The sequence below is a fragment of the Nannobrachium achirus genome (assembly GCF_963921795.1).
Source record: "Nannobrachium achirus genome assembly, chromosome: 10".
Classification (NCBI taxonomy): domain Eukaryota; kingdom Metazoa; phylum Chordata; class Actinopteri; order Myctophiformes; family Myctophidae; genus Nannobrachium; species Nannobrachium achirus.
In genome coordinates this window covers 20,676,181-20,689,527 of record NC_137819.1, presented here as the reverse complement: position 1 = coordinate 20,689,527, position 13,347 = coordinate 20,676,181, and the positions used below count along the sequence as shown (strand labels likewise).

Here is a 13,347-nt window from a genome sequence, read left to right as displayed (position 1 = left end):
AACAGACCTGATTTGCACTGTACTTGATGAGTTAGTTTTCCATCTACGGCCAACTCTCTTCACCAAAAATAGCAGATCTACAAGCTCACTACGCGTCACATTGTGACGCGTTGGGAGACGCAGGGGTTCAAGTGGTCAAATATAAAGTTATTTTCAGTCAGTTCTGATGGAAACGAATATTTCTCCGTGACATAGCCTAGGCCTATACCGTTTCTCAGGTGGAAAGATGTGCATGTTCACGTCGCGTAATAGGATGTAAGATTCAAACATTTAACAGTGTAATTCAGGGGTGCTGTGGATGTAAAAAGTTATTTATAGGGGTGCCCTGAGTCAAAAAAAAGTTTGAAAACCCCTGACCTAATGGACCCGTCCATTTGGTCACTCTCAGAAGTTACAGGCCTGTAAGGGTCAATTTCAAAACCTTGACCCGGATACCCAGATATGTTAGGGTCCCCTACAATACAGGTGAACCGGCCGACAGTGAAGTGGATTTTTGTAGGGTCGAATAGGGACACAAAATATCTTCCTATACAGTATACAGTGCAGGTTGCTGGTCCCTGAAGCACATGTTTCTTGTATTCCTCCCAAGTTCCCCACAAACCCATCTTTATCAAATATTTTATAGTGTGTCTGTCTGTCTGTCTGTCTGTCTGTCTGTCTGTCTGTCTGTCTGTCTGTCTGTCTGTCTGTCTGTCTGTCCGTCTGTCCTTAAAGTAGCCTACATGTGTCTACAGAACATGTGGAAGTGATAATTTTCAGTTAAGAGAGGAATGGCAGATCAGGACATAAGTGGGATTGTTTATCTGCGTGTGAGCCACCATGACACCGTTGAACTAATCATACGCACATACTCTACTAATGCGATAAATACACTCACCACACTACAGCGAGACCCATATATCGGTTTGGCAGATATTCACAAATACCACATCTACAAGCCATGACGTGTCACGTTATTACTTTAAAAATAAATACTATTATTTATATTACTTATAACGTGGTGTCAGGAGCAACTAATCCCATTACAAGTTACATTAATATTTCACATTTGAGTCTATAGGTAGAAACAGGCCGCACTCGCAATGGTGAATTTTCTCGAAACTTGTCTGTTGGTCGTAACTATTGCTGCGGTAAATAACATGTTTTAAGAAAATTCACTTCTGAGTGCGGACAGCGACAGAGGGTGAATTTTCTTAAAGGATTTGTTATTTAACAGTCTTTAGTAGGCCTAATAGACCACTGGTTTTCAAACGTTTTTGGTTGCAGTACCCCCTTATTCTGATTTCTGATTCTGAAGCCAACTCCCTTCCCCTGACTACAGCAGTTTGCTTATAAAATGTACATCAAAAGTCCAGTTCCAATGCCAAAATATGTTCAAAATAAAACAGCATAATGGCAAATAAACATTGCTTTCTATGCAATAACAGTTGTATTAGTCATATTGATGTCATTCTGTTTAAAGTGATCCCTGGCTAATACGACAAATATGCCTTAATACATTATAATAGTCCTCTATAACTACAATGTAAAATTAAAAACACCTTAAATATTTTATTTCTCCTAGAAATAACGAATCTTTCACTCAATAGGAGAAATGCCTGTCGCAAGTTGATGATGTCATAAATGTAATGTGTGATCTATCCCTATGGAATTTACGGCATTCATGTGCAAAAAACACATTTGAAATATTGATTTGATGCTCATATTAAACATAGGAAATATTAAGTTTGTTTTTATTTTCACATGCATGCCATAAATTCCATAGGGATAGATCACACATGACATTTATGACATCATCAACTTGCGACCCTGTTAAGTTAAAGATTAGCTATTTCTAGAGGAAATAAAATATTTAAGGTGTTTTTAATTTTACTTTGCAGTTATAGAGGACAATTATAATGTATTAAGGCATATTTGTCGTATTAGCCAGGGATCACTTTAACAATTTACAGATGAGAAGGTTCACACAAAGACTGTCAATGTTTTTTTGTCATTACCCCTAAGCCATAACAGTAAAATACATATTCCCATTTTCTGCTGTACCCCCTGCCCTAGGCGGTACGTCTACCCTAAGGGTACACGCAGGGGCGTCGCACCAAATTCTGGGCCCTGGGTACAAGGATTCACTGCGGGGCCCCTGTGCTTTAACTATTGAAAAATAGCAGATATACAAGTAGATCTTGTAGATCTGCTATTTTTGAAAAAACACGAAAATCTTTGAATATTTCAAATCCTTCTGAGTTTTTTTGAAAAACCTATGTTTCTATGTCAGTGGAGCTCAAACCTTTTCATGTGAAGGACCCCCAAACTGGTATGTATTTGGCCACGGAACCCCATCTCAAAATATTGAGTTCCAGGGACCCCCCAGAAGCAACATTTTAGTTACAAATGTTCGCTCAAAAAATACATAATATTCAAAGATTTGCACACATTTTCACGACTTTTCAAAAATAGCAGATCTACAAGCTCGCAGCGCGGCACTCGGTGCCGCGCTGTGAGCTTGTATATCTGCTATTTTTCAATAGCTAAAGTATAAAATAATTAAGGCCCCTCCGCCACCTTGGGCCCTAGTAACTCAGTCCCACTTTCCTACCCCTTGTGACGCCCCTGGGTACACGTACCGTCCTTTGAGAAACACTGCTATAGACTGTTCACTGAGAGACCCGGCCGTCTTTCTCTTAATCCATTGACAGCAGGGCATGCTCAGCTCGGGGCTTCTGTCCCCTAGTATTTGGATATTTCACTTTTGACCCATGGACCTGCCCTGACCCGTACATACATGTTACATCATAATTGTGCGAGGGGGCAAATGCTTAAAAAGTACAGATCTACAAGCTAACAATGTGTCACATTGCAACGTGTGGATAGCTTGTAGATCTTGTCTTTTTTCTTTTCTTTTTTTTTTACCAGTAACAACCTCCTACTATGGAGTATTACTTATAGGCTTTCTTATGCAGTCTATCTAAGGATGGTAAACAAGGCCAATCTCAGTCATTGTAACTTGTAACTTTACGCCCTTTTTCTCCCGATGTAATTGATGAATTCCTCCCCACACGTTTCTGTGTCGTCACTGCTGTTGTATCCTACTGACTCACCTGTCAGTGAGGAGCCCCCACCGGGAGGACGTAGGGCCCTCGTCCTACTCCTCCCGCCCAACACACCCCGCTGTCAGGTGCCACCCCCAGCCAGTAGGAGTACGTGTAATGACCGACTGTAGTGTTCACATAGAAGCCCGACAAAGCGACTTCACCACTGCACCAAGTAAAGTATAGACACAAACTTGGATGGAAACGTGTGAGCACCCAGAAAGGCCCCCACTCTTAAAGAGCTCATGGTATTCTTTGACGGGTGTTCTGTACATTCTGCGTATGCACAGCCACAATTATGGCAACAGGTGTGACTTCTATATGGAGAGGCGGGCATGGATTCTTTTGTGTTGACTTGGAGAGTTCCCAATTACCCAAAGGAAATGGCAGCACAGTCAAATTACGGGTCCACTCAGTCATTGCCTGACATACAGTATTATTATACAGTAGGCCTACCGGTATATAGTTATACAGTATACTTATGATAGTCTTGTGAGATAACGGACATCCCTGATACCACTGCTTGTACTGCACATGCGTCACCGCCATGGTAACAGCCGCATGCTGAAACAGCACCCAAATTTGGAAATGACTGGCATCACTGATATGTCTGGGTTCTCCAACATTACTTCTGAGACTCCTACATTCAATCCCTTCATAACCAAACTCTGCACATAATTCGGAGCATATGTTCGAACAGGCAAGGACTAGTACATAGATAGATTTTTCTTCACTTAGAGGAACTTTGTTATTTAACCTGTTGCTATCCTCATGTCTTGCTCTTCATATTGCTCTTCACATTCTATTCACATTCCACTTTACTGAAAATGATTGAGCTTGTACAAAAAGTAACTTCATTCACTTCATCAACACCTGTAGACCTGTGATGTGACAATGATGCTCATTCAGATTCAACTTTTCTTCCATGCAGATGGTGGATTAAAACCTCATTTAAGTTTTGCTCCAGTGCGCGACACCCCCCGGCGCGAAACCAAGCTAAGCTACAAATCAAGCATCTGACGACAGTGAGACAAAGCTGTCACTTGTGTTCCGAGGAGAGTGGTCCCTAAAATGGGCTGGGACCGCGGTGGGCTCACTGTCAAGGCCAGGCTGGCTGACGTCAGGCCTAAAATAGGGGGCCGTGAAGCCCCTCGACAGCTGCGGTCCATGCAGGCTGAACGCACAGACATCCAGGGAATCAGAAAGGACTTTTTGATGCTGCTGTTGCGGAGGCCTGTTATGATAGCGTGCGGTTACGAGTGTGTCTTGTAACACGAGTGCCTACACATACTGAGTCTGTTTATATATGTTGACAAGGGTGGATTTTCCCCTCGTATTATATGTTGTCTTTATTGATCAAGACAGTTGTTCTCAACTTTTTATTTATTTATTTCAAGTACCTATACCATTTCATCACTATCCGGCAGAAACCTCTTATCTCCAAGTTTCAAATTCACAAGTTCTTTCGCAAATTAAGCCCTGCCTCATCATATAGTATAAGACTGTCGCACAAAACTAGTCAAAATAGCAGATCTACAAGCACACAACGCCTCGTGGTACCAGGGCCTGGGTTACACATCTCTATAGTCTAGTTTCATGTAAGTGGGTCTGACAGTGAAGGAGCTATGACTTTTCAGAGTTCCAAATCTTGACCTATTGCACACTATAATGTCTAATTGCTGACGAAATCGTAATCTTTACCATTCGCTGTATGGGAATTCACTAAACTGTAAAGATGGAAAAATAAGTACAACAACCAAAGGGTGTCTGGTTTGATGCCCTACGTGTCACTAGGTAACCAGAAGGGACACGGAATTAGCATCGGCCGAGCTGTAGTCAGTTGTCATGGATACAATGTGAGAAAGGTTTCTTTTTTTCACATCGCCTCAAAAAAGTGCTCCAGGCAGAATCCTCAGCAGACCCCAGTGCTGCATTATGTAAGATAGATGTCGAATCACCAATATTCTTTAAACAGCATTTACAAGGTAAATGAATCATTATTTAAATTGACTGAATTTACTGTAAATGTTAAGGCTGGGTGACACTGTCCGAATAGGCTACTCTCATATTCCCTGTCGATAGTCTGTAGTATACCTGTATCCATTCATAGGTCATAGATTTACTGAATATTCAAGCAATCACTGTCACTGTCGGGCAGAAACCTTGTAACCCCAAGTTTCAACTGTGTATGTTTTTGCCTTACTTCATCATACAAGACTGTCGCACAACACTAGTGAAAATAGCTGATCTACAAGCACACAACGCCTTGGTGCGAGGCGTTGTGTGCTTGTACATCAGCTTGTACATCAGCTTTTTTAAATGATAAATACAGAACGAAGGGTTTTGGACATACTGTACAAGGTTTCCACGCGACAGCGACAATATAGGCCTATATTATATTCACTCATTTCACTAGTCTTTTGCACAATCGACATTGTGCACAAGACATTTGCTTCTGATCTACTGAACAGAGACACATTTATTCTAACAGACAGACAGACAGACCCTCTTCTAGACGGCATACATTATGTCTGACATAAATGCTCAGTACTAGGAAGTGAAGTGCGATGGCGGCGTTGGACTCACGTCAGCAGCCTTCTTGTCGGCCACCTCCAGCTTCTCCTGAGCGTCCTTCAGGGCCTCCGAGTATTTGTCCAGCTCATCCTCTGTGCCCTTCAGCTTCTTCTGCATCTGCAGCAGCTCGTCTTCATGCTGCCAGAGAGGACGTTGCAAAGTGTCAGAGAGATACATTGGTTTGGGCAGAGAGTCTGTTTTGTTTCATAATCCATTTCTAGGTTGAGGAAATTGAGAATGTTCATCATAATGGAAGTGATATCTCATATATAACAACTAACTTAGTGTGAACTGTCCGCGTTCTTTTGCTAGTTCTTATGAACTTCCAGGCCCATCACCAGAGAAAAGGCCTTGCCATTGTATGTTTCTTCAAAATGTAGGCTACTCTCAAATCAGGAGCGCTGTCAGCAGCTTCAGGCTTGTCAGAAACACACAATGTAATGCCAAATGTTTTCTCTGGTAACCGGGCTGGAACCTCTCCAATGCTTACGTGCAAAAAGGCGAGTCTAAACAGCCAGAGCTCATTATTTACCCATTTCCACCGAGTCTAGCTCGGTGGAGGCATTGCCATCCTGTTAGAGACCACTCCTGTCATGATGGAAATGCCTCGTGAAGACTGAAGAGACTACTAGGAATGGTTTTGTATTGAGGGTCATTCAAACCATAAAGCCAAAATCAATTCATATCTCTGAAGTCTCTGATGCTGGCTGCTACAAGTCATTGTTTTGAATAGGAATTCATTCTGTTTTCTAATTACATTGAAGTTCTGCTCTATTAATTACGACCTTTACCGAGGCTTCATCTATCTTGAAACCAACTTTCATCTAATCTCATATCCATTTAAATTATGTCTAACTTTATTTGACCAAAAACCTGCTGTGTTTGTAGTGTTCCTTCAAGTAGCATGCCTTCCCTGCAAGCCAAATGATGTCATGATGACGTTATGATAACGTCCTCCGGTGACTCCGGTGACGTTCAAAGCTAGGCCAGATCGCAGCCCATATGGGGATGATCTTGACGTCATTACCAGGACGTCATATGGTCTATAGGATTATTTTTATTTTTGTAATGCTAGTTGAAATATGAGCATGTAAGGTTATATTCTGGGACATGTCTGACTATTTATATATATTTATCTGGCCTCGATCGGTCCCTCTCTGATTAATCCAGGACGTCTGTTTTTGTGGGCAGGATTTATGTTGTTTGAAATCAGGTGATACTCTAGGCCAGATCCGACTAGTCATGGTTTGACTTGATCTGGCCTCAATCGAGACGTTACTGATTTGTCCAGGTCCTGACCGTGCTTGCAGAGTTGGTATAGGCTCTGCGTATAATTGTAGTCCTGTTTTTCTAGATTGACTTGGCAGCAGATTTGAATGGGAAATGACACTTATGTGTGTGTTTCCCATTCAAATCTGGTGTCAATCCAATCCAATGAAGCTATGGGAAAAGAATGGGAAACAGCTATTAGGCCTACCACCTTCTGATTACCACCTTGATTACTTAGTGAGCTCAGCTACTTCCATCACAGCAATCTGCGTCTCTTTGTCCGATGTAAATGTTTGTCTACTTGACTATTAGTTGAAATGTCACTGTTTTGTCAGTTTCTGTTACTGCTGCTGGTTCAGTAGGGATTGGAATGAAGAAGGCAAGGACAGCACTTCTCAATTATATTGAATAATTCAAGGATTCATTTAGCAGAAGTTCTTTTTCAGAACCGCTTTCGAGTATGAATATGGCCCCTGCCCATATTCAGTAAACAAACCAAAAGGAAACAGCGGTTCTAAATTTAAAGGCATTATAACAGTTTACTTGAAGGTTAATGCAAAGCGTGTGAATGCTTCTGTCAATCAGCGCTCGTGCTGGGAATACTGGCCCGGGTTCTATAAATATATAAGTGTGGACAATCTCCTGTCATCATCTATCATGGCCCACATCTTGTCCAAAGGGAGATCAGCGATACATCGCCCCGACAGACCTTCTACCAATGTTATACTCCGTTGTAAGACGGTACATTGTGCCACAAATAGCCGATCCACAAGTTCATAATGCAATGCGTTGTGAGCAGTGATGGGCAAGTTACTCAGCATGAGAAAGAAGTTATTAATCACCTTTTAAGAGATGATATTACATTACATTAATTATATTAGTATCAAGAGTTACTAGTTCAAGAGCACAAGATATATTACTATATTATTACTTTTGTATTCCTGACCTGTATGTACTGTACACGCCATGCCATCATTTTGTGAGAAGGTGCACGCTTAAAAAGAATCTACAAGCTAACTTTTAAACAAATTTCAATATCTTGTAGATCTGATCTTTTCTGCATGTGATAATGCATGATAATCTCCTACTATGGGGTATAAATGACAGGCTTAATATAGTCTATCTCTGTCAAAAACAAAACCACATTCATTGTAACTTAAAGTATACTTAGATTAATGACTAATATAATTACTGTTTTGGCATTACGTTACACTTGAACCTACCAATATATTACAGGTTACTGTATATATTATTTTGACATTATTTAATGCCCAACACTGGCTATGAGCTTGTGGGCCGGCTATTTTTGGCGAGCGACACAAAGCATGAATTGGCCTTGGCCTTGAACGCTAGACTGTTCTGCTTTGGAATGCAAAGAGCAGCAAGACACTGGCTGCTACAGTCTCATCAACTCCACAGCCATGGGTATGCGGCTCATTTGACCTCTAGACCTTTGGGACGGGCAGTTGGTACAGATGGGCCTATTCTTGAACCCAGCACTCATCCAGACCATTGTTAGTGACACTATAATAGCTTTCTGAAATGTCCTGTAGCGAACTGGGAGAGACAGGTGGAGCCTAGCCCTCGACAACCGATAACACTTTTCTGTCTCAGTGCTATTTTAAAAACAATTGAAAGTGTGAAAAGATGCCTTTTAAATGGCAGTATAGGTAAACATTAGTCTTCCATTGATGAAATGATATGGCACAGACAGGACCTTCAACAATTTAGAGAGAAATGTATTAGAAAATAAACCCTACATACTGTACTATATACTTTTCTTTTTGAAAACAAATTCAGTATAGTAGAATAAGTTGTGCCTACATTAAACTTGTAATACATTGCGTTAGTTAAAGGATCATTTGACCTTTTCCAACCTCCTCTCCATGCACAGGACTTCAGTAATGCTCACTAGGATGACACCATTTCTGTCTGGATCTCAGAAGTGGACTGTGGATGGTTTGAAAATGTGCCATACCGATGACATTATGGGTAGTCATTTCAAACAAGATTGATTTTGATTCTTCTTTGATTCTGATTTTGAACTTCCCAGGAAGAGAAAAGCAGCAGGTATACGACTGTTTCTGAATTGTCCATAATGCCTGCCAATGAGCATTAGTGAGGACCAATTATAAGAAGATGAGATTGAAAACAGGCAAAGTGCTCCTTTAAGGCAATCCATGCAGCTCGATGAAGGTTGTTTAAGTCCTAACAAAAAGAGAGCCTCCACGGCTTTTGACCTGAAGACTCAGAGTGTACTCTCAGAGATACTGCTGTGTGGATCCATCTCCAGGTATACCTGTTGACCAGCACCTGTACATTCGTAACCATTTAGACCTAGAACGCATTTGTGTCATCTTAGATTTTAACCGCTTTAAACGTTGTTTTATGCTTTAACTACAACTAGCTTGTAGATCTGCTATTCTTGAAAAAATCATGACAATTTATGCAAGTCTTTGAATATATTGACCCGATTCTATAAATGTATTCTAAATCCATCTTCTAAATCAGTGGTTCTCAAACCTTTTCATGTCAAGAAAAAATATATAGGCCTATTCAAAGATTTGCACAAATGTTCACAAGCAGATCTACACAAGCTTGTACATCTGCTATTTTTCAATAGCCAAAGTATAAAATATTTAAGGTCTTAATGGGTTTTAACACATTAATCCCAGGAGGAGAATGCCGTCATGTCAGGCCCTCCTCCCAGACACACACACACCTGCTTGCTCCTCTCCTCAGCTCCTTTCTTGTCCGTCTCGGCCTGCTCAGCCTGGTCCAGAGCATTCTCCTTGTCCAGCTTCAGCATGAGCATCTTCTTCTTGATGGCCTCCATGGTGTAAAAGGTGGTCCGGGACGAGTCAAAAGTTTGAACCGAGAAAAACTCTTAAGAAGCAGAGAAGCGGGCGAAAGAGGCGGGAGAGATGAGGAGAGCACTAGCTGGCGACCTCCAGGACCTTGGGAGAGGGAGAGAGGAGGAGAGTGAAAGGGGAGCAGAGGAGAGCAGAGACCAAACTCCACCAAGGACAGAGGGAGAGCATTTATATGACAGGGGAGGGAGGGGGCAGGGACACTCCCACTCTGAAGACCCCTTGTCTTCTGTGACAAGGGAGCTTCAGTGGTTGACAGTGACTACAGTAGATTTACTTGAGTACTGTACAGTACTTATGTAAATATTGTTGACTGTTCCAAGTATTTTATTGTATTTAACTTATGACTTTAACTCTACTACATTTCTGGGAAGGGGCCCATATTGTTCATAAAATGAGTGTCCCTGTCGCGTTACAGTGTACAGCAGGGATACTCACAACAGCTGAACCAGTGGGCCACATTACAAAAATGGCAAGGGGCCAGGGGACAACATTTATGATACTTGATAACTTCTTTCATTGGCACCTTATATTGTCTGTTAACAATTTTTTTGGCAAATTAAACATACTGTGGTTGTTGAATTTGCATGAGAGGGCAAAATCTCAAAATATCTGAAGCATCTGTCCATTTTGGGTTAATATGGGAATTGTTTGATTGATTGGTGGGCCAGTCAAAATTGTGCCACGGCCCGGAAGTGGCCTGCGGGCCTGAGTTTGAGTATCACTGGTGTACAGGATGACATGTCCGCCACATTGGCCACATAGTTTACATAAACTACCATTCCCACCTAAAGTAAACGTTACAGAATGCCGATGCATGAACTTAAACGGCTGTATTAGAGTAATATAGCTACTTAAATGGCAAATTCATACTGTAAATGGCTCTTGTCTCATGCATGTTTTTCCCACAACATAACTTGAACTTGAATGGCAGTGACTGACAATGTCAGTTGACATCTACTAAAGTACACACGGTACGCAACATTTTGTTTAAGAAGAGCAATATGTGTTAACAGTGGCGTCAGTTCAGAAATAGGTAAGGTATGGCATGACATGACTGGTGTCTTGCACGCGCACGAAGGCGCGCGTGCAAGACACCAGTCATGTTGCCATACCTTAGCAACAGGCGCACTGAAAAGTACATTTTATTATTTCCCCCTGTAGCCAAGGTATGGCAGCTGCCATAGCTTGCCATACCCAATTGACGCCTCTGTCTGCTAAAGGCTTTTAATGTAACGTAGCCCTGGTCAATTCCCTCCGCTTCCCATTGTGCGTGTCTTGTTCTCTGCGGCGGCAGCCGTGATTGGTGGAGCCGAACATGGGAGGACAGAAGAATGGAGAGAAGAGAGGCAGATGACAGGAAGTACAGAGACAATGACAGAAGCCATCATAAAACTCACTGTCCATTTCTATTCCTGTCCTGACACACTGGACTCAAATGACACAGTAGATTTAATACTGCTACTCTGCATCACCTACAATACAGCCAGGGTACTGTACTGTATGCTATTGTATGGTACTGTATGGTACAGAGTGTTACAGCAAAGATTCCCAAATGTTTCAGGACACAACATATTGATGACATCAGGGATCTACAGTATAAGGGCATAAAAGGGATTCTGTTAGTGTGGTTCCCCTGACATCACAGTGATGTCAGAGCGTGATGTCAGAGCGTCAAACCCAAAGACCGTAAAAAAAGCATACACGGACAGACGTCCAGACAGACGGAGACATGATGTGCCGTTTATAATAATTTGGACCCCAATCCTGGGGTATTTTATGTGTGTCACTCACTCACTGTGTATCTATCTGCATAAACATGACATTTGTCCTCCCCAACTTAGGAGCAGTCGTTGATTGTAGCGCTCAGGGAGTAGACTTTGACACATTTCTGAGGCGTGGAATTGAACCAGGGACCTTAGCCATCCCAGGCAGGCTTTCTTAACCACTCAGCTGTGGCCACCAGTAGTTAAAATGTGGAACAGTACAGTCTAATATAGAGTATGGTATATATACAGTACAGTACAGGACGGCAAGCATTTGAAGTAAAGTAAGTAATTAGAAGTGGCACATTTTCTCTATCAGCAAGGACTAGGGTATCATATCTCTTTAGGCCCGTGGAGATGGAATGATGAGGTGGCACATCGCACCTACGATCAGCTCCCAAGTACCGCTGGCTGCATGTGACTTCTTGAGAAACTTGAGTTGTGCCAACAACAGTGTCTTGAGCAATCGAGTTCCTTCATAAAGTGGATCAATCCCAGCTCATGTTGCTACAGGCATAATGGCACGAAACATGAAAGCCTGAAATGCCTGGTGAAGTAGAAGTGAAAGTGACACTGACCTAAGTATGTAGAACTTGGGTTGACTTTTTTGCACACCAAAAAAGTACACAAACATTGTGAAGCAGATGGTGACCTAGTGTTCTTCTGAGTGAAGCATTTCCATTCGATCAAATGAGGCACAGAGACTGTCACTACTACGTAAAGTAGTGAACGGTCAGTGAACACATTGTTGTGATTTGTGTGACTTCCTTCACAAACTGTACACAACTGGACACCCCTCCCCACCTCCTTACCCTCGCCTGTAATAAACTGATGGCTTATCATAATGCTGTAAATCTAAACTGACTTATTATAAGACTGGATCAAACAAGGATATATCACAAAACTTCAGAACTGGTGGAAGCATGGCAGGAGGGAAATAAATAGGTGATGGGTACACAGGTGATTTATACGGGGAATGGCTGGAGAGGATTGGTGGACCGATGAGTGGAGGACCAACCGGTGGTGAGAGGCGGGGTTGAATGATTATTGACTGATTGAATGAGCTGCAGAGTGGAGGAAAAAAGAAGAGACACACGTGCCTCGTCACAGCAATGCACATAACACCTCCCACCCTAAGACACAAGCAAAATATTGTTTGTGGCTTCACTACAAAACTGTGCTGCCAACACATTCTGAGTAAGTGACCAGCGCATGAGTCGCTGGTTTGGTCGCTGGTTTTGTTTACACATCCTGAATAGAAAAACCAAGGGGCTGGGATGTACAGTATACCAGACCCCACATACACTTCAACACTTTGCAACTAGTGGCCGTTCCTTCCGTCATTGCCGGGCATAAGTTGTTGCCAGCTCCGATAGACAAATAACACACTTCCGGAAAATACGCCAGGCTGTCGCCCGCTGTTAAAACACACACACACACACAAAAAAAAGAAACATATTAAATGTGGCCTAACATGAATTTAAATGGTGGTCCTTGAAATGTAAAAGTTTGAGAAACCCTGGGTGTCCCGTACATGTTGCACGTCGAGGAGTTCTACGCCCTTAACATACCTCCGTTCGTAATAAATTCAAAAGCAGACTCCAGAGGTACAGTTGGGGAGAAGAATTATTTGCGGCCTGTGAACTTGGGAAGTTGAATGCTGGACCTGGAGGCATGTTCCTAACTAGCAGGGTGCGTAGACCCTCTAAATGTGTTCTTGTGGTACATTCCAATTATAATGGAGTGTTTCTAAGATATTCTCAGTCCATTTGGTCAACTCAC

The 13,347-nt window shown here is 42.1% G+C and overlaps 1 protein-coding gene across 3 annotated transcripts in view; it reads right to left on the bottom strand.

The window, feature by feature from the left end:
- LOC308292523 (tropomyosin alpha-1 chain-like) overlaps positions 1 to 9,765 on the bottom strand; it is a gene marked incomplete at both ends in the record, with an annotated part of 42,311 nt that extends 32,546 nt beyond the window's left edge. For all 3 annotated transcript variants that reach the window (XM_080734874.1, XM_080734876.1, XM_080734875.1), the window contains 2 exons: positions 5,673 to 5,798; positions 9,652 to 9,765. In XM_080734874.1, the coding sequence (XP_080591000.1) occupies positions 5,673 to 5,798; positions 9,652 to 9,765 (240 nt within the window). The remainder of the gene's footprint in view (positions 1 to 5,672; positions 5,799 to 9,651) is intronic.
- Positions 9,766 to 13,347: the final 3,582 nt, after the last annotated feature.